Here is a 24719-nt window from a genome sequence, read left to right on the forward strand (position 1 = left end):
GCAATCGTTTTAAAATAAGACAGACTGGTAGAGTCACAGAGACACAACATCTCTGTGGATCTTTGATGAGCTTGCTGGGATTAACAAGCAGATGGCACGCCGTCGTTTTTGTTAAGTCTGTGTTTTGTGTGTGTGGACCGATGTCTGTGTGAGCAGCAGGTAGTGGTGAGGGAGACAGAGACTGAATGTGAACATTCAAATGTGCGTGCCTTGTCCTCAGTTTGTGTACATCCTACACTGTATTGTGCGAACACGCCACAGACTCTGCTGAGACAAAAGGCCCCCTCTTGTGGCTTGTTCAAATGCTGAAATACAGTCCCAGTACTCCGTCGCCTGGTGGGAATTAATTCGACTAATGATGCCAAACAGTTTTCAAAGAAAGACTCGATTTGCTCACACAGTAGGAGTTTGTTGTAGAAAACAAAAGAAACACTATAAATGATATGTCTGTGATAAAAATTAAAATAAAAACCTCACAAAACTCACCTCTTTATATTTTATATATTACCCCATTTATTATTATCATTCTATAGTGGTATCAGCCTATTTTACCCCTTTACATAGTTTCCCCCTTTTGTTTCCCCTTCAGTAGCTTTAAGTGTGTTAGAATATTTTATTCTGTCTTGTTGGAAAATGTATCCTAAGTAATCATACATAAGTGTGTTTACATTTGATTATTCATTGAAGATGAATATGTCCATTCTGCTCATATCATTTTAAAACAGTTTCCTGTTTCATATCTGGTATCTTTGGAAACTCTGGGACTCCAGTAGAAACTGCAATAAATTTATGTAGAAATTTATGCATTTGTAGCTACATCAAAACGGGAGAGGCGTGGCTCCTCAAAGTGAAATAAAGCTATTTTTAGGGTCTTTGTCCAGTCTGCCTCTCTTTTCATTTCAGTATCCCTGCACCGTTATATTGATATTGTCCCTTCATTATCAGGTCATTATGGAGCTGTAATGCAAAGTGCAATTAATTAGCAAACTTAAAGCTATATAGGAAAAGGGGCAACACATATTTTGCTTTATTGCTTCTCGTTAGCATTTCACTTTTTAGTCCTTACAACCTTTTGTAACCCTCACGTGTTTGTGGCTGCACTGTCTGGGGTGCCATCTGTGCAGCAAGACCACCACCATCCACAGGACATCTGTCAAGAGGAGTCAGTGCCACATTTCTCTTTCTAAAGATGCTGATATCTGATAGGACACAGGACACAACATATTGGGCCCTGAATGTTTGCTCTCTGGTAAAAGACCCCCAGCTTCTGTAGACTCCGTGACCACTCACACAAACATCCTTGAAGTTTGAAGGACCTTCTCTTGAGATAAAACGCATGTACAGTTTCAACCTTTTCTCTGTGAACATGGAGACTCTGGATCAATTTCACGAGGTAGAGTATCTTGTCACTTGGTATTAGATACTTTTGCAGAGTGTAAACCACGTCATATCGTATGCTGTAATGGTTACACTGTCACAATTTGCTGCCCAGAGGTGTAAAGCTACCCCACCAATATTCAGTCAGCAGGACATTTGAGTAACTGTGCTTGCTTACTCTCTTAAAGAGATATTATTACATTGTCACACCGACATGACTCATTGAGCTCTATTTATAGCCAGTTAAAACAGTTGTAATGATTCTCTGTTTACATGCAATTCAAATATATACATCTTAAGACTTAACCTGTAATCTCATTCCTCATTATAACTAATAACAATTCTGTTGTTTTGATGATGGTTGATATTCATATTATGCTAATTAACTGTGTTTAGAGCCCACCAAGAGCCTCCTGGGAAATAACGCAACACCAGTGAATTGAAAATCAATCACTCAAAGGCTATTTTGGGGCAAACCTGCTGGAGAATACCCCACCAAAAACATTAAGGATGACTAAGAGTTAGCAGGATCATTATGGCGCCCCCTGCTGAGGACTTTTACTGTCATCAGTTCCAGCCCAACACCTTTGACCCCTCCCGCTGCAGCTCCTGCCTGCGGCCAGATCATATGCACCTGAGCAGCAACAGCACCACTGCTGCTGAACAACAGGACAGTCCACAAGAGTTGGTATGTACATGAATCATTCAGTAGCTGTGTGAAACCATCTGGGCCTGTATTTACAGACTTTTAAGGGGCAAAGAATGGTTGAACAATAAAACAAAATTATGAACCGACTTACTGTACGGCCTTAAGGCAAGGTGCGTCTATAAACCATGGGCCAAAAATAATGTTGTTTGGCAGTATTATTATTTCCCTAGACACACAGAAACCAACCAGTATTGTGTTGTTGAGGTCATTAGTTGATTAACTTATTAGCTGCTTGACAGAAAATTGATGTTGATTGTTTAAAGCACAAAGACAACTTTTTACATCACGCATTGTTGCGTTGTTGTTTGTTTTCCCCAAAACCTTATGCTAACCTGGCAGATTTACCTTTTAAATCTAGTGTGGCATCTTCCTCACCTCATTGTGGTATAAAAAAACGTAAAGGATTCATTATCCTTAGCCTAACTGTATGTGTTTTCTACAAGGGTCAAGAATGTGCCACACTAGAAGACTTAATAAGCAACACAAGCTACAATACAGTTTTCAAACAGTATTTTCCAGTTGAAGATAAAAACCTCAAGGACTAATGTATACTTTGGCAATTGTTTATCTATTTAAAAGCCAAATTGCCACTGAATCAAATAGGTAAGTGGGTGAGGATTGTCCCATATTAAACAGTGCCACTCACAGAAAATGACATTCACAATAGGCACCTGTTATTGCCATTAATTTGAAAGCTGCTTTGATCACCGACTCTCTCACCATTTTGGTGCACTATTCAGGTACTTGTAGCACACTGCATGTTGCTGTAGTTGTCAATGTGAATGGTGATCAATAGAAGATACAGAATCCCAGACACTTGAATTGTTTGATACTGTTGAGAGTGCAATATTATAACCTCTTGGCTTGGAAAACACAACAATGGCTGAATCTCACGTCAAGTGACGATCATCACCAACTTTCAGCAGGAAACCATGTTTAACATTAGACTACTATAAATGACCCCTTTAAGCAGTTTGAGAAACGTGGGCCCTGATGCTCGTAATCGGCAGCAGTTTGGCTGGGACCATAGACTGTAGGCTGGGACCAGTAATAGTTATAGTGTGCACATTTATGAAAAGAAGTATATCAACGCTTCACATAATATTTAGGTCAAAATCCAATGACATTATGAAAAACAGGGTCAAGTGCTTTTTAATGACTTGCTACATGGGGTGATAAAACTGTTCTGAAAGTTGCACAGAGAGGTGATGACGTCAACGTCTAATATGCTATAAAACTGTTTTCTTGTCTGTATACAACATCTATTGCACGTCTGCCCGTCCTGGGTGAGGGATCCCTCCTCTGTTGCTCACCCTGAGGTTTCTCAAAATTTTCCATGTTAAAAGGGTTTTCCGTGGAGTTTTTCCTCAGTCGATGTGAGGATCTAAGGGCAGAGGATGTTGTTATGATGCCATGTAAAGCCCTTTGAGACAAACTGTTTGTAAAAATGGGCTATACAAATAAAATTGCCTTGCCTTGCCTCATAATCACCAAGTGAAACTACTGTGGAGGTGGGAGATGGACGGTACAGCAAGGTGGCATTTGATTCTGTATCATTAATTAATGAAAACCCGTTACAGTCCCAGGGGACTGAGTTGTAATCTGATACAGCCATATGACGCATGAAAACACGTCCCCTCACACAATGTGGCCCACTTAAGTTTAACTTGACAGTAGAGTAAAGTCAGGGAGGCTATTTATATCAAAGTTGTTATGTAATGTATGAGTTTGTTTTGATCTGAAAAGTCTTAATACCTGCTTTCTGATAAGAGATCAAAGCCTGAAACAAGTAAAACCTTTGTCATGTGTAATAATGAGAGACACAACTAATGCAGGGATCACGATAAAGATGAAGAAAGAAATTGAGCGGGCGGTTCTGGTATTGCAAAAGCACTAGAGCAATGAAATAATGATGAGCATGACCAGAGACTAGCTTGAGTTACGTCCTGTGCAGTCTAAGTGCATTGGCTTAGCTAGAACGAATGGAGAGAAGGAAGAGGAGGAGGAGGACAGTCGCTGAAAGTCTTGACAGCAGATTAGGCTGAAGGACAGTCAGAGCCGTCACAGTAAGTGAAATACTTGATCTTGATGTTTAGACTTAGGACTTCATTTGTCTTTTAATTGGAGTGTTCAGGGTGGTCTGTTTGCATTTCTCTGTGTTTCCCACTTAAAGTGTGGGATGAAGACACCAGGCATCAGGTAGTTGCTGTTCAGTTTCTGTCAGGGTCATGAGATGTGAGCGGCTCGTTGATATATTATTTTGAATAGAACTTGTTAACTTTTTAAAATAAGAGGAATTATCAAAAACAAATAGCTATTTTACAGAATCAGTCAAATTAGAATATTTTTATCACCAGAAATCTGATCTCATATGAACAACTATTTAGTTTTAAGGAGACAATTCATTAGTCTGCGACTTAACAAATTATCCAGATGTGTTAAAAATGTGTTAATTGTGTCCTTACTCCAAAAACCAGGATCCAGATGATGTTGATCTGTCTGAGGTGACCACGAATGGGAGTAGTGATGATGTCAGTGGTGGATGGACCTATGAGTGGAGTCTCACCCACAGTCTGAGTCCTGAGTGGGAACTTAATATCTGTGACACTGACATACAATCCAGGTGACTATCCAGTGGCCTGATTTTAGATTTTTTTTTTGCCAAGAACTGGCTGCCTGAGCAATGAGTGTATAAGTACCCTGAAATAACACACTCTCATACAGATGGCTCAGCCTGCAGCTGGGCTGTCCCATAATATCACAGAATGAGCTGTTTTATATTAGTTTAGAAAGACTCAGTTGATTACAGTATGTTCAGCATCTTTCAATGACCAGCACATGAGGACCTACATATTTGAAAGGTCTATGTTACTGAACCATTAGTATGAGAGTGAAGTGATGTATTTCATTTGCAGCTGGTTATTTGTTCATGTGCATCAATGTGCCAATGATTATACTCTTATCTATAACCAATCCATGGAGGCCTTGTTCCTGGACACAAGCCAATTGACTTTCGAGTGGATATATTTTACAAAAACAAATGTACCAGTGTTTGCACCAGCATTGTCCTCTAATAATGTTCTACCTCCACCAGCTCTCCAAATCAGTGGGACTGTCCAGAGAGGAGCAGATCCCTCAGCTCAGACAGGCACTGTGTGGCCCAAAGAGATATGACCCGGTTGGACCCGTCTCTCCACAGAGCCACTGAAAACTCCTGGATGGATGAGAGGAGGGGCAGAGACAGGTCCCGTCGGACATCAGGTTAGTCACAGAACTTTTACTGAAGGAGCATTGTGATCTTGAATATCAAACTTACTTGTGATTTTGCACATTAAATCAGAGCTACTGCAAACGTCTGCATGGTTGTGTGACACATACATACTATATTGACCCCAGGCTTGGATGATTTACAGAGTCCAGAGGATTCAGGGAACAAGAGAGTGGCTACTTCTCTCCAGACAGAAAAGGTGATGGTGAACGGCAAACAGAGGAGGTCAACAAAAGGTCTTACCGTTACTACGAGAGGGGGCATCCCCTTCCTAGCAACTATGTCCCCGAGCCCAAAGCCTGCGTCCCCTACAGAAGTATCAACCTTGGTGTACCCTCCCAGAGGAGGAACACTGAGACATACACACAGGAACAGTGGAGGAGTGAATCTCCACAGAGGTACACGTATCACTCCAACTTCAGACGGGGAACTGACTCAGAGAGAAATTCTCCAAGCCGTCACAGCTCAGTGAGTCCAGACCGCTACAGGCCAACCCAATCTGCTGTGGGACCCCAGAGAGGGGGTTCCCTCTCCAGGGCTCAGGCCCGGTCTCATGCCTCATCTCATGGCTCCTCTCAGCTTCCATCACATGGTCCTTCTCGGCGTACATCAGGCAGGTCCAGTCCTTCTTGCAGAAGGGGGTCTGTTGCCTCCCGGACTGTCTCACCTTTGAGGGCTACCGCTTCTCGCAGGCGCACAGACTCCTTACATTTACAGAACGGTGACTATGATGCTCGAAGGGGATGCAGCCGAGAGTCAAGAAGTCCATCACAAGCTTCAAACAAACACAGTTTGGACTCTGAGAAACTCTACAGGAACCTGGAGTTCATCTCCCGCCGTGGCTCCTCGACCAATCAGCAGCAGTCATATGAAGGTTCTCAAGTGTCTCCACGAACCAGAACAACAGTCAACAGCTCTGCTAACACTCGCAGTCGCAACAGCCGGGAAGTATCACCTTCCAGGAATGGCTACAGTGCGCACAACAACCACACCTCGAGGAGGGAGCCCCACTCTGGAGAAAGCAGACTGAGTCCTTCTCAGGGCTCGTGGCAGGGGTCTGCACACTCCATACTCAGCCTCGCTCCATCACGTGGTTCTTCTGCATCCAGACGAGGTGCAGACTCCCGGGTGCTGGGTGGTTCGGTGTCCCATGTTGCAGTCACTGAAACTGATTGTAATGAGGGGAACAGCAAGGTCAGTGGTGACAGGAGCAGGAGCAGCATAAGGCGAGGCATGGAGGTCTTACTGATATCTGAACCTCCGAAGGAAGCAGATGAAACGGAAGAGGTGCGTGTCATGGCCGACAATGTCAATCTGTCGCTTAACGATTAAAAATTATTGGATAGGCTACTTTGGAATTTTGTTTAGACTTTCATGGTCACCAGTGGATACATCCTATGGACTTTGTTGATCACCTTATTTTCCCCCTAGCGCCACCAAGAGGTTGACATTCATAATGAAATATTTTCCCAACTACTGGATAGTTATTATGAAATTTGACTCACACATTCATGGTCCTCTCAGGGTGAAGTGTAATAACTTTGATGATCCTCTGAATTTTGATCTAGCACCAACCTACTATACTTTTGTATTATTATATAATAACAGCAAAAGACTAAATTGATGTCTGTTAATTGCCTTCAACTCAAAGATTTAGTGCACAGCCCAGCCTCACACAGCTGCAAGTATGACTGTAGACTCTTAATCTTGTTACATGTGTCATTTACAACTCTCTATACCACATATCCTGAAAAAAGTTGATATATCTCTCTGAATCTGAGGCGGCGATGACCATGGAGGACTACATCATGCTGGCTGATATTCCAACGATACAGCTGGAGTCAGAAGAAGAGTTTCCTGGACTGAGGAAGAGGAACCAGAGTCCCAGCCCATGCAGGGACCAGAGACTCAGGACATACAGGTCAGTTAGTACCATTGCACGATATCATTATCAACTCATGTGTAACCGTAACAAGTCTCATGACTGTACATTTATTCTGCATTCCTCGCGTACACGTGTCTTCAAATGCTTTTCATGGCAGCTGGAAAATAAATGAAACAGTAGTATGGCAAGTTTGAAAAGTAGATCTGGAGATCTTTTGATCTGACCATGATTGCCTTAATTATGTCCAAAGAAATGGAAATGCTCTTAAAGCCTTCAGTGGTGAAAGTTCAGAGATGGAAAAATAGATATAAATCATGTCTATAGTTTGTGTTAAAAAGAATGTGTCTGTCCTTTATTTGTTCCTTAAGGCACCAGGATGAAGTAAAAATCTACAGCACAAGACTTGAGCCAGATGAGAGGGGGAGAGGCAGGGAGAGAGGGAGGGACAGACGAGAGAAATGTCGGGACTCTGAGAGTGGACGGTCATCTCGAAGACAGTCCGTAGCCTCTCTTCATGCACACGTATGATAAAGACATTTTCACAACTACACATACGCTGAAACACAACAAAGTCTTTAATCCTGTCTCTTTTTGGGGTTGTTGTTTTTTTCGAACACAGAGTTCTGATAATCAGAGTGGAAGGCACTTATCCTCAAAACTGAAGGAGAGAGCTCCTCTTGAACGCCCACAGACACAGGTGAGCACTGTCCCATGACTTACTGCATCTGTATAAATCACATGAGTGTTTGGACGAAAATGGGTCATTCATACATTCATTCTAAAGTAGTTCCTTGATCTTTATTTCAACTTTTTGGCGCCCCTCTCATAGACACACCTTGCAGTAAAAAGCCATTAGTTAGCACTCTATGTTTTAGGACAGCATGTATATGATTTATTAAATGTATTATTAGATTTAAGGATGGGTCAAACCAGCGTATCCTGCAGTCTCAGCATTGCAGCATCATGCCTGAAACTGCTGAGCCAACAAACACAAAGAGACGGCTGATCACAAAAAAACCCAACCGAATTTCAGTTATTTCTGTGCTGTGAATCACACACAACCACGCAAAAGTTTGCAACAGCTCACAGACCTCCACACAACAGCTCCATCTATAGTAATGAGAGCTATGTGTGAAGACACTGACCGACTTGGTAACTTCCTCTTTCTGTGAACTAAACATCATCATGCTTTGTCGTCTTCCCAATCTCTATTTCCTTCTCTCCCCCACATCGCACACAATGTGATGCATGCATGGGTGAGTATCTCCTGTTATAGCACCTGCTTTCTTTCAGCTCAGTCTAACAGTGTTTTCACCACTTCCTCTTTCTCTTCCCTATTCCCACTTCCCACCATTTTACTCTGATATTCATGGTTAAAAAAAAAAACTACACCTCTTCCCTTTTTTGCACCTCCCTTCTGCATAGTTTCCCACATTAAATTTACATGTCTCTCTGTGCACACTTTAGAGTGATATTGCTATCTCACCGAGACATGCTAGTCTGCCACTGACATGTCCTGCTTCCTGTAATGTCACCATCAAGCCACGACAGAATACTTTTAAACAGCTCGTGCTTCATACTTTTATTGCAGATGACGCTTAAAGGGATGGATGTCAAGACTGGATGAACATGGCAAGGTAAATAAAACTTCTAGCAAGCTTTTTAGTTTACTGTAATTCATCTAAAATGAAGTTTTCGTGCTGTGGTTTATTCTAGCATCCTGTAAAAACCACAATGTCACATACGCAGACAGGCTCTGCAAAACACCAAAATAAGACGTAATACTTAAAACTTCCAGAACAGGGACTACATAGTAAAATTAAATTATTTGTGTTTACTGTGTCATCCTCAGTGGAGGAAACACTGGTTTGTTCTGGGTGACACTTCTCTGAGGTACTACAGAGACTCTGAGGCTGAGGAGGTATGACCTGATATGCTGATATGTCGCATAACAGTAATTTCTCATTTGTCAGAACATTTCTTGGATTTATTCTTCTTTGGTGTCTTTGATGGGCTGAAGTACTGAAGGACTGAGTCTAATATCTTCTCATTGTGCCGCAGTCAGATGATTTGGACGGAGAGATCGACCTGACATCCTGTGTGAATGTGTCAGACTGCGACATAGAGACGAACTATGGACTCCAAATACAAGTGTGTATTTACTGAATTTGTGGTTTCGTCATTGTTTTGTACAGTGCACCAAAAGTCAGAGGGGAAAGTCAGAACCCCCCCCCCAGCCTCATTTCCACATCAATTACATGTTTGGCTGCTTCCTGTTTAACAGTGTGTGTGTGTGTGTGTGTGTGTGTGTGTGTGTGTGTGTGTGTGTGTGTGTGTGTGTGTGTGTGTGTGTGTGTGTGTGTGTGTGTGTGTGTGTGTGTGTGCGTGTGTGTCTTCGATCTGTCTTTTGATCTCCTCCAGACAAAGAGAGCAGTGTTCACTCTCTCTGCTATGACCTCCAGAATACGGCGGATGTGGGTGAAGTTACTAAAGCAGGCGATCCGGAATAACACGCAGTGAGTCTGACTTTACCTTTTATGTAGTAAATAGCAACACCACACTGCAACAAAAATACTCCACCATAATCCTCAATTGAAAGTAGGCCTATCTGTAAAGTCAGGGCATTATCAGCTTTATCATATCTGTATGTATTATACAGCATTTTACTGTTGGATTTATTGTTAGAGCTCATTGTATGATTGTTTCATACTTTTGGAGTGGGTTCTATCTGTAACAAAACCTAAATTGCCTAAACTTCATGATAAGTAGGCTACGTAGTTACTTCCTCTTCAATTCTAGATGACTGCGGAGACTGTGTACAATAATCATAACAGCTGAGTCACACACATATTAGCCAGTATATAGTGATGTAGACATCAGATAAAACTGAAAAAAGGAAGGAGACCCAACAGTCAAAGGCAGTGGCGAAGCCGTAGCTGACCAACATTGGTGTTATAAAGACATACAATACTGAATAATGTGTTAGACCAAACACAGGCCTCAATGTCTATCTACATAACTATAAAAAACAGAAGATAAATTATACAGATTATGATGACTAATTTACAAATTGAGGGCATCCTACACAGTTAGAGTCATAATATTGTTATTTGTTTATATTGCTGCAAAATATATCAAGGTCCTGGATGTAATTAATTAAAAATGAGTGTTGTGAACATTCCTGAGCACTGTGAAGAAATGCAGACGATGTGGCTGGGTGGTCCGTCTGCAGCGAACCCCTTCTATCATCTTTCTTCTGATGTGTAACCCTACTCTCCTTGTCTCTCCCTCATTCTCACCCCAGCCAATCAGGGACCGGCAGCGAGAAAGAGAACTCCCTCTCCCGGAGACCGTCGTCATGCCAACCCCCCTCTCGGTTCACCTGCAAGGACTCTGGCTATGAACCGACCACTTCCACCTCCGCCACCACAGCTGCAGACTCCCATCAGGCCAACGGCCATCACCAAACTGTCGACGGGCATCTGGACACTGACTTATCTCCAGCCAGTCAGAGAGGAGAAGGGGAGGGCTGGGACCGCGAGCAAGCAAAGCGATTGGAGGAGAGGAATAAGTGGTTTGAAAAGGGGGTCCCCTTTAGCGAGATGGGCAGCAGGTGGGACTCCATGGAGCTGAAAAAGGGGAGTGTGCCTGTGCCTGTTATTGAAACTATGGATTTTGAGGTCAACAGGAAGTGGGCAGAATTTGAAACGCTGTCATTCAGCGACATGAGCGCGCAGTCTCTTATTGGAGCCCAGGCGTATCAGTCAAGCACCCCACAGGCATCACAGACGTATCACTCGAGCCCTCAGGATGCTGAACACACACCGGTCACTGGGTCACAAACTGATTCAACAAACTCAAAGGAGGCATTTCCATCTATAAATGGTGCTCAAACTATTCAGACAAATACAGCTGAAGCTCTCCAAAAGGAGGTAAGAGGGAACATGTGTGGGTAAAAAAAAAACAAGTAAGACATTCATTTAACATGTGTTTAATGCAAGGAAATGATGATGAATCTCTTTCCTCCCTTATACGTTCATACTGCAAATCCAACTCACAGGCCCACTCTCTTCGAAAGCAAGTGGAGAGCATAAAGAGAGAGCGTGCAGCTATGGGCTTAGAGGTGGACAGTCCCTGTGGCCCCGAGGCCCCCTGCAGGGCCAGACTGGAGGCCATGGAAGTAGCCCACCGGAAAGCACTGCAGGATCTGCAAGAGGAGCACAAGATGGAGATCAGGCAGCTGGAGGAGCAGAGAGACAAGATGCTGCAGGAGGAGAGCCAGACAGCTGTGAAAGGTAAATAAGACAGTAGTATTACGCAAAAGGAGCTGAGGAGGTTCCGTTTGACATATTCATATTAGGTTAAGGCTTTTTTTCCTCTCCATATATACTTTTATTATATATCTAAACTATTTTATATTTTATTTTGAGCTTTAAGATCCACAAAAATATAGTTTGATAAAGAGAAAATCCACATGATTAAAGTGGAGGTCGTGTTAAGAATGTTCCCAACAGTAATACATTGAAATTTTACATTGCAAAAACAATTCCTTAGATACTTGCACATCATAAGTCCTGATTCTTTTACCTTACAATCAAGCTGAACTGTAGCTTTTAAATGCCAAACTAGTGGTGGAAGATGAACTTTAAACCTTGGTAAATATAGTTACGTATATCACAGCTTAGAAACATTCTCTTTTGTTTTAAAGGAAAGGTAGTTTAATCAATAGTAATACAGCATAATGCGCTTGTTGAATGTACCTCATTGTTCAAACTGGCTACCTCTGGGCTAAAAGTATGATACTAACGTATTTTAGTACAATACAGTACAATAATTTGAATAATTAATTACTGGATTGATGCATTTATTTAGTGTAAAAGTGTAACTCCAGTCCAAGTGAAACTGTAGAGAACTGTGAGAGAAAGAGAGGCCGCAGATGTTCCCAAGTGGAAAAGATGATTTTACCTTAAATGTTACTGTCAGGGAGGTTTTTGCATGTTGCATTTATGTCTTTTAAAATAATACTGTTAATTGATGCAATACTCATGATGCCTTTCCTTCTTTAACTTCCTGTGCTGGTTTTGAAGCAGTGTAGTGAAGCCAAAGATAATTTTCCACCACATGGACATTTAAGTTTGGACATGTAACTAATTAGCAAACTGTTAATCTATAAATAAAGCTATGGAGGCGCTGAGAGCAGCTCACAGAGAGGAGGTCGAGAGAGAGGTGGAGAAGGCCAGGAGGTTGTCTGGAGGAGCTGCACACGTGGATACCTCATACAGAGGGCACATGTAAGTCTATTACAGGCACCCTGTCATCATGCTTAGAGCATTCTCCATCTCACAGCCTCCCGCTGCAGGCTTAAGATGTTCTACACTCGACCATGACCCCTTGCATGATAATTGAGCAGATAATAATTTACTGCACTATTCAATGTGTGTTGTGTGTGTGTGCCAGGCCCCAGGCAGACATCTTGCACAGTGAGTTAGATGTGCTGTCAGAGCGCTACTCTCAGAAGTGCCTGGAGCTGAGTCGGACTGAGCAGAGCAGCAAGAGCCGAGAGACTGAGCTCAGCCACAAGGAGAGGGAGCTGGAGCAGCTGCGAAGGGAGAACCAGGTTTATATACATTATATGCCTGATTGGATTCTGTTTTAAGACAAGTCTATGCCATTTTATTGATGATATGACAGTCTTGGATTCAGTTTTTTTCTTCCTTTGGCAAATAATACATTAACAAGTAAATACAAGAAGCTACAACACTGATGGGTATTGTAGTTCACAACATACAGTATCTTCATCATAACATAGTTTGAGCTAAAGATTCTCTTTCAATCAGGAACTTAAGGCCAAACTGGCGGAGGAGATCAGCCGCATGCGTTACTTCATCACAGGGCAGAGGTCGGACGTGGTGCCTCCTGGCAGCACTGAGCGCACTGCGTCAGAACTGGAGGTATTGATAGAAATCAAGTTCAATGTTTGTGACCAAATTAGATCCCACGCAATCTCAACTGATGTGAAAGTAGGTGATGCTAAAACATCTTAACCTCTTGGTGCAGCCAACCCAGTTTCATTATCACATTATGAAATATTAACCTGGGCATGCGGGACTATTGTTGATATTATTGTCATCATGGGGGAAGCAAAAATCAACATTTGATGTATGTGCTGTGGGATGTTGAAACCACTTTAATAAAACAGATTGATTGCAGCATTTTTACTGTTTTGTCTTGTATCCCCAGTAATAGCTCCCCACTGTCACACCTTTGTTTCTCTTTTTTTCCTGCTGGCCTCATTTGTGTTCAGCATCTGTGGATGGTCACTTTCTGGTGCAGTAGATGCTGCCACCTACTGCCTGACAGAGCACATAGTATATCACTTGGGCTGCAATTAAAAAAGTTAAGATGATCGCAGACATCCCAAACTGATTCAAATTCAAATAATCTATATTTGCAATGATTAGCTGATTGATCAACTGGCAGGAAATTAATTAGAAACTACTCATAAATCATTATAGTCATTTATCACATATTGCTTTACTTCAGCTTTATTTCATTTACTTAATTTAATGGCCTTACCTTTTCCTGTGTAACATAACTATTTGGAACAGTGTTTTCTATGTGAAGTTTATATTTGTGTGTTAAACTCCATTTTAAATCTTTCAGATCCAGCTAAGAGCAAAAGACAATGAAGTGCAGTATCTTAAAAAAGAGATCAGCTGTCTGCAGAGAGAAGTGCAGTCTCTTACCAAGGTATGTTTTATTATCTGACTTCTTACATTATACAAATAGTCAAAAACACTATACTCCAACATGCTTTGATGCGCCTACCACATTTGTCTCAACCCTGGCTCTAGGAGAAAGAGGCAGCTTATGAGCGCTACAAGGAGGCCTATGTAGAGCTGAGTGACACAAGGGGTCGTAGCCAGTTGGAGATGGGCTCCCTCAACGAACACTTGAGACTGGCCAACGCTGCACTTCAGGAAGGAGCAAGACAGACTTGACCAATGAGGACACCGGCTTTAAATCTCGCTGGAAACTCAAAGCCACTATAAAATATAAGAAAATGTAACAACAGCATCATTATATTATAATAATCTATGTTGTTATGACTGGATATGATAAGAATTCTAGTAATTGTTGTGTATTTGAAAGCCACCACGCAAAAACTGTTAAGAATAAATAAGTGTTTTCCACATGTAATTGACGCCATTTATTGAGTTGACACACAAACATGCAAACAAGAGTGAGGTCATAATTATTAGTTTTGACCGCCTCACATGATATGAGATTTCTTAAATGATTCCAATGAAAACAAGATAAGAAGCAGTGGAGAGAGATGGGTGGAGGTAGAGGGACGTGTTTGGAAGTCAAAGTGCCCCATCTTCCCTCGTTGTCCTCGTGCTGGCTGGTATGCTCTCAGTCACTATTGCAAAGCACCCTGTGGATATGAATTTTTTCAGCTGTTACCAGTTGCCATTGCTGCAAACATGCCACAGACTACACCCTTTTAACAGCATTTCAAAAAGCTCCACAGTGTCTAAAGGTTAAATAAGGTGCGGCTAATGTACACTCTGAGTTTACCATTTATGTATTGAAGTTAGATTAGTCGTCGTCGTCATCGTCCTCAGGAACAAAGATGTCATGCTCCTCCAAAAGAGCGGCGAAGTTCTTGCTGATGAGAGTCCCAACATACAGGAAAGGCACCACCACTATTGTCATGCGGATAAGACCAAATGGTGTCTGAAAAAAAAACAAAGAGGGGACGTAAGAACTATCCAGATCACCAATCATATTGAGCATTATAAACATTGGCAATGCAGAGCAGAGTGAAAGATGTTGGTGAATCATCTCAGGCAGCTTCTTCACAGAGGTATCCAGTGAACATTGGGTGTGACCAGACCAAAATCAGTCAGCTGCTGGCTATAAGAAACATAATTTACAGGATGTGATCTTTCTGGCTGTATTTGCCATTACCAATTGAACATGCTTTGAACTAAAACATGATATCATCATCATGCATCCTACAGTATCCAAGGCTTTATGGTGGATCCTGTTTTTGAAGATGGTCCCTACCAAAATCTAGTTCATTATTTCAGTGCATATTCTCAATAAAAGTGATCATCAGGATAGCCCAAACTAATTTTTGAACCTGGTGGACTTATGGCATGGAAAACAAAGAAAAGCTGGAGAGTGAAAGGTAGACTATATGGGGGTAATCACAGGCCCAGTGCCTAATTTTCAACTCTTCATCCTGGAGTCCAACCATTTTAAACTATTCTGGATAACCGCAGAAAGATTATCCAGAATTTGGCTGAAGAGAGGCTTTTTCGCTCTCTCTCTCCAAATTACACTTAATAGTCAGAGGCTTTCGTCTGGTAACCCGTTTGGGGAGTGTTTGTAGTTTGTACAGCCAAAATGGACGAAAACGTATAGGCCTACTCTACATTGAGCATGTTATAATCGCGCTGTAGCCTGCCTATACTGTTACCAATATTAGCCTACCAACGCAAACTGTATCCCCCTGGACACCTTGCCTTAACAACACACAGCAAAATGTGTTCAGTTGTGACCCGCCAAACAAAGCAGCCAATCTAATAATTACACTGTAGGCCCACTTATACTAAATGAAAATGTCCTCTTCTAACAAGAATGTGACTTGAGTCTCAAAAATATTGCTACATTGTAGGCGCTTCCTAAAAGAGTGCTCGTATAAACACGCGTTTCATTGGTCAGTTTGACGAACCCAGCGTGTCTCCTACGTTCCTATTGGCCAAAGCTGATGTCAATATAAAATAAGCCCCGCCCACGCTGTGACTCAACACTGATCTGATCTTTTTTTTCCGTAGGTAACCGAGGCAGAAAATAAACTCACTTTATCCGGTTTCGGTAATATTGCCCCCGAAGGCGTTGACACCACAGTTCGGATTGGAGTCGTCCCGGATATGTTTGATGATTTCAAGCCAGCATTTCGGCTCATTGTCGCCGTATTTCTGCTGGAAAGTCGCAGAGCGAGCCGCAGTATACTGGTCGCCATTTCTTCCGGGATATGGGACTGACAGGGAGGGAGGGACTTGGATGACTTATGATGGGCGTTTGTTGACGTGTGAACACCATGGTGAAAACCAATAGGTATAAATAATTTGGACGCAAAATATAATTTATCGGCTGTACACTGTTATGTAATCATAGATATCTGTACCAGTAAAACTAACCCTAAAACACTATACAAACAAATCAGGACATTGACTAATGTTAGTTTCAACACTGACTTATAGGCTACCGACTATAGTTATGTTTGATTATCTTTTATTTTTATGTGTAATGTGTTGGGTTGTCTGTGATGTCTTGTATGGTCTGAGTCTGTAATAAAGTTTATCATACCATATCGTTACCGTAGGCTATTTAGTGCAGGAAATGTAACAGTGCAAACAAAGCATTTCTGAGCCGCCTGTTCCTGTTTGTTTTATTCCATATATCAATATCCCCAGTAGAGATGCTGACATTTGTCTCCGTTGGTTTTTCCATTTTCCAGTCTACTCATTTGCACTTTTTTTTTTTTTTTTTTTTTTTTTTAACTTGCATGGGATTTGAATTTATTCTAAAATTCCACACGGATAAATATTTTACTCGATGATTTGAATTTATTCTTATTCACAAACATTTAAAATGCATATTTATTTATTTGTATTTCTCTCAGTGATATGTAACGTCACGACAGCGAGCAGCGCGCGAGGCTGACTGCAGCACTTCCTCGAGGCTGAGGAGCGGGACCGCGCTCCACGTGGACGCGCCGCGCCGCGTACGGACGGGAAGTGGAGAGACGGAAGAAAGGACGTTCAATAAACTTGCCAACTAAACTGGCTGGCTAGCGAAAACAGCCAGAGACTTGTGTTACATCAAAAGCGGTGATTGATTTCGATATAAATTGAAGGCAGCAGCTAAGCAAAGGCCCAGTGTCAACACTCAGTCAGCTCCTCTGTCTCCACTCGAGCCGCGGACTGACTCCGGCTGGTTGCAAACAGACTCACCGACCTGCAGCCGTAACGTTACAGCGTTACCAAGTCACACACAGCCGCTGGGAAAGTGGTGTAATAACCAGTGAACTGTACTTGGGGGAGACATACACACACACAACCAGCTCGCTGACCCGCTGGGACTCGGGCTTTTTTCCCTCCTTGTGGGGAAAAAGTTGTCCGCGGTGTCCGAGCCGCGGACGGACGGAGGCTCGAGGCCTGCAGCGGCGGCCGAGGCGGCGGCTGCGTGAAGCACCGCGGCGGCGGCGGCGAGGAGCGACTCACGGCGGCAGCTAGCTCAACATCCAGACCAAACATGTCGGCCCAGGCGCAGATGCGAGCGATGCTGGACCAGCTCATGGGGACAGGGAGAGACGGTGAGACCGGTTCATAGCTGTTGTCGAGATCGGCGTTTGATTAGAATAAAATAAAGATAGAAAATAAAAAACAGGACAGGAGTTTGAGTTGTTGCTAGCGTTAGCATGATCCCAGGCGAGCTAGCAGACACACAGCGAGGCATGCTGCACAGACCAGGCTAGTCCACATGAGGATAGCCAGCCGGCTAGCTACCTGTTGTCTTTGAGTTTACATGGCAAGTTCAGGTCTTTGTGGACATGTAACACTACATCTACGTGGCTAACATTTTATAACATTTTACTTGGTCACGGTCAGCGGGCTCGTGTCTTCGTCGCCTACATTTCTTGCCACCAGATGTTGTCATTTTATCGGAGTGTCTATCCGCAGCTAACTTGAAGCTTAACTGGCAAGGTTAGGGATGTATGACTCATTCATTACAACTCTGACTCTTGTCTTCAGCATGTGTCTTCTCATAAGTTTGTAAAGCGCGATCAAACGTCCTTACTAGTCTCGTTTCATCTGAACAGGAGATACCATGCGGCAGAGAATCAAATTCACAGATGAACGGGTCTGCAAAAGTCACCTTTTGGATTCATGTCCTCACGACATCCTGTCAGGCACCGTGAGTATCATGTTTACACTCATAAGTTACGCCTTCACTCACACAGCCTTGTCATGTATCATGCAGTCAAAGTACAAAGACAGGTTCATGTCAGTCCACTCCAGATGGTTGGAAATGATACATCAACTATAAGGTGAAACTGTTGGATTAAACTTTTAATGCACTCATCAGGTCCTAACCTCAAGATTTTGCCAATTAGTAATTGTAAATTCACAGAAGACTTTTTCATGTATTTCCACTTTCTTTAGCTCAAATTGAAGGCAGAAAGGCCTGAAAGCTAAAAGAGAATAAAACTGCTGTGCAGGCCTCATCTGGCACCACTAGGGATAGTACGGTACCTTTTTTTTTGACATGAGAGAGTTATTTGAGTAAGGGATCTCAAGATGAGTGAAATGTCAAAGCAATGAAACTTAATGCATTGATTTTTGTCTTCCTCATGCAGCGAATGGACCTGGGAGAGTGTATGAAAGTCCATGACCTGGCCCTCAGAGCAGACTACGAGATCGCCTCCAAGGAGCAGGAGTACTTCTTTGAACTTGATGTGAGTAAAGCCGCTCCTTAGACCAAACTGGAGAGCAGAGCTGCGTCAGTGATGTAAACCCTCAATGGGCAGACATCCATCACATTCACACAACACCTCCCCTGATGTCATGATGATTTCTGTCAGACGGGATTTAATGTTATGAAGCAGTTCACATGAGACTAGCTTCTACTCTAAGGGTGATGATGATTACACTTAGTTATAAAAAATAAAATTGGACTGACTTGAATAAAGCTCAGACTTAAAAGCAAACACTCCGGCTCTGTGATTGTGCTCCTTTCATTTCCAGGGTTATCAGAGTTTGGTTGTAGTGGTGCCGTTGAGCTGTGATTGGCAGCCTAAGAAGTTGGAGGTCTAATTTTAAGACTGGTTAAAAGCAGGCTAAGTAATGGCTAGACATGTGTCTGAAGGTGATTGCTATGAATACAGTGATGAACCTTGGTATAGGCCTCGTGGAAGTCACCACCTAAATTGTAGCATTCAATATGTTTAAACATTGTTTGGAGCTCTACAAATTAAAAAGAAATTCGGAAGAGTTAGTTCTTGATCAGCAGCACTTTATTTTGCCGTGCTCCCCTCTTTGGTTCACTTGTTGTTGCTTTTGCCCCTTTACAAAACCTCAGAATAAACCTTTTATGTAATACATCAATTTACATCTGGGTTCTTATGTCACTTCCCACTTACCCCTTCCAAACTGAGCTGAGTCGTAAGTAACATTTGGGAAAAGTGAGGAAAATTATGCATCCATATTATTGTTTTCTAGCAAGAAAAGTACTGGTTTACACAATAATTGCTCTTTTAATCTACTATAACTTATTGCGGGTTTTTTGTACGTTTTGTGTTTTCTTTTAGGCTGCTGAACACCTTCAGTCTTTTATTGCCGACTGTGACCGTAGGACTGAGCTGGCCAAGAAAAGACTGGCTGAGACGCAGGATGAGATCAGTGCAGAAGTGGCTGCAAAGGTGAAACGCTATCACCATGACACATTTATTGAGTTATTATAAAATTCATTGTATCCGAAGGAAGTTCATATATTACAACAGTAGATAAACAGGCATGGTGATTGATAAAGAGATAACTAGCTAGAACTAGACTACGGTAACTATAAACATTGTAATATTGTCGTACATATAACAAAAACTGTATGTAACGCATTGTATATGAAATGACCACAAAGCACAATGATATATGTACAGTACAGAAGTTAAGTTGAACCTGTTATTTGTTGATAAATAACACAATGTTATACTAAATGAAATTGTCTTGAATATTACTGTTACTGTCTTAGATTACTCACAATAATGGTGATTTATAGTCAAGAGCAAGGTGCAGGTTTATTATTATGATGTGTTGTGTTCTTCATATCAAACAATAATAAATATTCATGGGAAATGGCAAATTGACCCCAACTTGCTGGAGTCACTGGAAAATAACATTTTTTGCGTCTCTCAGCTCATTATTTTTCTCCGTTTCTCCTGCCATGAACAGGCCGAACGTGTCCATGAGCTGAATGAAGAGATTGGGAAGCTGCTGGCCCGGGCAGAGCAGCTTGGAGGTGAAGGGAACGTAGATGAAGCCCAGCAGGTGCTGGAAATGGTGGAGAAGACCCGGGGCTTAAAGAAAGAAGCAGAGGTCAGAAATTTCAAAGCTGCTCTGTTGTGCCACATTTTTTTGTGGTAGAATAGAGAAGATCGTACATACTTATTGTCAATTAAAAGGGTTAATGAAGCATTTTTTCCCACCCTTAGAATTGAAAAATGAAAAAATCTGACTGGAAAAACTATTAATTAATTTTCTGCATCATGATGACATACCAGCTTCAAGTGTTTGTGTAATTTACCACTGCTCCTTTGTGCTAAAACCTTTGTGCCTGCAGGATGTATACAGAAACTCGATGCCAGCATCCAGCTTTCAACAACAAAAACTTCGGGTGTGCGAGGTGTGCTCAGCCTACTTGGGTCTCCACGACAACGATCGCCGTCTAGCCGATCACTTCGGGGGCAAACTTCACCTTGGCTTCATTCAAATCCGCGAGAAACTTGACAAGCTAAGAGTAAGGATGCCCTGGGGCTAATGCATAATGCATGGCTGTTTATTAGTAAGACCTGTGACAAGTGCATCGATGTGCTCAGTTGTAATTTGTCTTTTTGTATGTTACAAAAATGTCTTATTCGAACTGTACTTGTTTGCTTTTTTTTCAACCAGAAAGCAGTTATAGAGAAACAAGAAAGAATGAGAGTGAGAAGACGAGAGGAACGCGAGAGAGAAGATGAGAGGGAGCGACAGTGGGAGGTGGAGCGGGAGCGAGAGAGAGAGCGGGAACGAGAGCGAGAATGGGAGAGAGAACGAGAACGTGAAAGGGAGAGGGGGGAGAGGGAGCGTAGGAGGTGAGATTTCTTTTTTCTTTCTAACACATTGTATGCACTGAAAGAAATGTGTCGTCTCAAAACTGAAACTGACAATGTTCTACTTTTCTTAGGTCAAGGTCTAGAAGTGGAGACCGTTACAGGTATGTCTGATTCAGTTGGTTTGTCTTTGTCAGTTACAAATGAAAAGGCTAAAATTTCACAGATAATGCAGACCTGAGGTGCAGCACAGTGTCGCAGCTGTGTAGGATGTACTGGTATACAAAGGCAGTGTTGATATGTTGGATGATTGGTGATAGTGTAACATGAATAGTAACACACAGACTGAGTAGGATCAGGTTGCTGTTCAGTGTTGTACTAATAATGATAACAGCACTGAGCCTTTATCTGAGCAGCTGTAGCTTCTAGCAGTGTCACCCACCTTTCTCTCACTGAAACTTAAATATCTGTTTATAATCATTCTTTTATCTAGGGATGGAGGAAGTTCGTCTTCCCATCATTCAAGACGCCACCACTCCTCTCGCTCCAGAGAAGAAGGTGGAGATCGGGATCGAGAGAGAGAGCGAAAACATCGACACAAGGAGAGACATCGCTCACGCTCGCACTCTCACAGACACAAAAAGAAGAGGTGAGGCTTTAAAAAAAAATCCTTCATAAGAAACTTACATACAGCCTCGTAAGCACAGGAGAACTGCGAGGGTGCGCCTCCTAACTAATTCAGATTGGTCACTCGGATACACTCAGTTGACTTTATACACATCAACACATTATTTCACATTCAGCAACCGTGGACCAAGTGATTGGAGGCAAAGCCAACAGAAAGTTGACAACAAGTGGTGAAGTCAGCAGTCTCACCTGATTTTAATATTTGAATTGAGCTTTGTTGACCTGTCAAGAAATTCATGGGATATGCAAATCAGAAGGGGATCGGCTCAAAGCAGGACTTACCGGTACAAATGAATTTAGTACTGAAACACCTAGTTGCCAATCAAGGTTTATGTAACTGACAGTTACAGCAAGAGAAATATTAAGTAGTGTTCTTTTTTGATCAAGTTAAGACATATCAAGTATTTGAAACATTATGTCAGTGGAAGCTAAATGTTTTGAACATGTTCTCTCAGGGTGATTTTGATACTTTAGACTTGTTGTTGACAGTTGAAAGAAACCTGTTAAAATCTGTGGTCGTCAGTACAAAATGGCGGTCCTAGAGACAGACCGATGGCCAATTTGAAGCTGGGATGCAAAATGATGATGTAAATGGTAAATACATAGTAATAGTAAAAGATAGGATAAAGTCATTCAATGTTTCGACAGGACTCGAGTCTGAGAGTTGGCTCTCTGGATGACATTTTTTTAATTGTTTGACTGTTTTTTAAACACAGTGGTGACACAGATGGTTATCCTGAGCTAATGATGTGTCTCTGCTATCATGGACTTTTTTCTATTTACATCATAGCACTACACTACTGTTCACCATGTATTTGATGCACAGACCTCAATCTAGTATCGAACAGTCTGACAGTCAGTCTCATAATATCTGGTGTTTGGTGGAGTTGGGATGGACTTTGCCTATTATTTGATAAATTATAGACAAATTATACAAATTAGATTCATTGATAATGCATGTAATGATATTCAAGTTCTAAATACCGGTAAATGTATAGATTTGATGATTTTAACATTTCTCACTACTGCCATCCGATGTATAACTATAACATTTAATGTTATATGTCTAGCTCTAGTTTTATGATGAGTACGATTGGCTGAGCCACATTGTAAAATACCCTGTCAACTCACAGCTGTGACCACATTTCAACAGTTGTATGCAAATTGTTTTAGCATCTTGTTGGAAACCTTGATTTACCATCTGTGTAATCGAACTGACACTGAAAACTGTTAGAGAAAAAAATACCTTAACAATTGAAATACATCTGTCTCGAGTCCAACATGCTGATGTAAACAAAGAGGAGTGCTAACATATTCTCATAATTCAACAGTTGCAGCAATTAATGGCAATATTAAGATTGTTGAAGGGGTTAGCGAAACCGAGAAAAAGCAACTTGCAGAGTTCCCGTTTAACAACTGTTTCAACTGACATTGAAAACCATCTGTCTACACTTGGACCACAATTTGGAAACAGGTGTTCAACTGAAATAAAGTGCTTTGGTGCTTTATGCCAAGTGTGTGTTTTTTTTCTTTTGTTTATTGATCTGTGGCTGGTTGTTTTTCCTCAGATCCTCCGGAGACAGATCATCGAACACCCGTGACGGAGAGCGCTCGTTGTCCCAGGAGAGATGGAGAGAGAATGCAGCAGCAGATGGATGCCGTGAGGACAGGCCGGAGTATGCAGACTGGGAGGACAGGGAGAGGTCCACCTCCCCGGACACGGCCAGAGGAAGGGAACGAGAAAGATCCCTGTCACTTGAGCGGGATCGACGCTCCAGCTCTGAGGAGCGAGAGTCCGGGGAGATATGAACAGGATGGGACGTCTCCAGAGTCTTTGATTTGGATATATTGTTTAGTAAAAGGAGCATGGAGAGATGAGAGTGTGTTGCTGCGGGCGTGTGTGTGTGTTGGCTTTGTATGTGTGCTAGAACTGGGACATGTACATTAGATCAGGGGTGAACGGTGAAAACTTAACATGGGGATGAGGAAACAGGTTCAGTGGTGACAGTCAAGGAAACATGCAACTTTTATAAAGGCTAGAGTGACCTTGGAGCAGGACAGTCATATTTTGACGCCATTTTGTCCATCTTATGTACAGTTGACAGTGATGAGATGACTGAGTGAAGAACAGAAGCCCTGCTTAAATTCTGTTTTTATTTTACTCACACAAAGTGCTGTTATTTTTTTATCATTAGTTGGAAATTTTGTGTTATTACTGTTTTTCCTGTTCCATTACCGGTTTCAGTAGCTGTGGATTTATTCACACGGGTTGGACTCATTAATGTGGCATAACCCTCACAGTACTGTATGAAATGAGCTGAAAATGACTGAAGGCACTTCAGATGTTTGTCTTTTATTTGCAGCCTTCAAGCCATAACAATCTCATTTGGGAAATCTGATACACATCCTTAAGCCTGACTTTAATTCATGGTACAGTGGTGAGGTCCTAAAATAAACGCAATTGTTCCCCTGAATGAAGTCCTCAAACTATTTCCAGTCATTCCCTGACAAGTGAAGGCATATAGATGATGTGCATAGTTACATACTGACAGTCAAAGCCCAGGGACCTGTGTCCTGCTTGCTGTGATACAATCTGGATGTTTGGGATGGGATTTACTTTCCTGTGCCACCATAGAGTGAATAAAATTTTCTGCTTCTATTCAAATACATCGTCTGTTTATGCATACAGTCTGGTCAAAGCAAGCGTTATTATTATTTGTGTCTCCTTTAGCTTGACTAATCTACACCTGAATAAAATAATCCAACACTGGACAAACTTTTCTTCTATAAAGTACCACATCTACTGTGAAGACCTGTATAATTTTGATATTGAAAGTTTGAGAGATTGAAAGTTAATTCATTCAGTCACAGAGGAGAAATAAAGGTTTTCACAATGATTTCATTGTGATGTTGT

The 24719-nt window shown here is 41.9% G+C and overlaps 3 protein-coding genes across 3 annotated transcripts; 2 read left to right on the forward strand and 1 right to left on the reverse strand.

The window, feature by feature from the left end:
• Positions 1 to 8701: 8701 nt before the first annotated feature.
• On the forward strand, positions 8702 to 14258 carry LOC311008206 (myosin phosphatase Rho-interacting protein-like). The gene is made up of 11 exons (XM_084001670.1): positions 8702 to 8876; positions 9092 to 9160; positions 9301 to 9390; positions 9661 to 9755; positions 10544 to 11171; positions 11300 to 11534; positions 12419 to 12530; positions 12697 to 12856; positions 13077 to 13190; positions 13903 to 13989; positions 14094 to 14258. The coding sequence occupies exons 1-11, from the start codon at positions 8850 to 8852 to the stop codon at positions 14238 to 14240; spliced, it is 1764 nt and encodes a 587-aa protein (XP_083857796.1). The 5' UTR covers positions 8702 to 8849; the 3' UTR covers positions 14241 to 14258.
• A 176-nt stretch (positions 14259 to 14434) lies between these two features.
• On the reverse strand, positions 14435 to 16286 carry smdt1b (single-pass membrane protein with aspartate-rich tail 1b). Its single transcript, XM_084001681.1, has 3 exons — positions 16112 to 16286; positions 14821 to 14979; positions 14435 to 14677 (listed from the first exon to the last, which is right to left on the reverse strand). The coding sequence occupies exons 1-2, from the start codon at positions 16271 to 16273 to the stop codon at positions 14842 to 14844; spliced, it is 300 nt and encodes a 99-aa protein (XP_083857807.1). The 5' UTR covers positions 16274 to 16286; the 3' UTR covers positions 14435 to 14677; positions 14821 to 14841.
• A 722-nt stretch (positions 16287 to 17008) lies between these two features.
• LOC310993904 (putative RNA-binding protein Luc7-like 1) lies at positions 17009 to 24670 on the forward strand. Its single transcript, XM_083982381.1, has 10 exons — positions 17009 to 17629; positions 18137 to 18231; positions 18674 to 18772; positions 19625 to 19735; positions 20262 to 20405; positions 20650 to 20826; positions 20979 to 21160; positions 21253 to 21282; positions 21612 to 21767; positions 23374 to 24670. The coding sequence occupies exons 1-10, from the start codon at positions 17569 to 17571 to the stop codon at positions 23612 to 23614; spliced, it is 1296 nt and encodes a 431-aa protein (XP_083838507.1). The 5' UTR covers positions 17009 to 17568; the 3' UTR covers positions 23615 to 24670.
• The last annotated feature ends 49 nt before the right edge of the window (positions 24671 to 24719 follow it).

Source organism: Trachurus trachurus, assembly GCF_905171665.1.
Source record: "Trachurus trachurus genome assembly, chromosome: 1".
In the NCBI taxonomy this organism is placed as follows: Eukaryota; Metazoa; Chordata; class Actinopteri; order Carangiformes; family Carangidae; genus Trachurus; species Trachurus trachurus.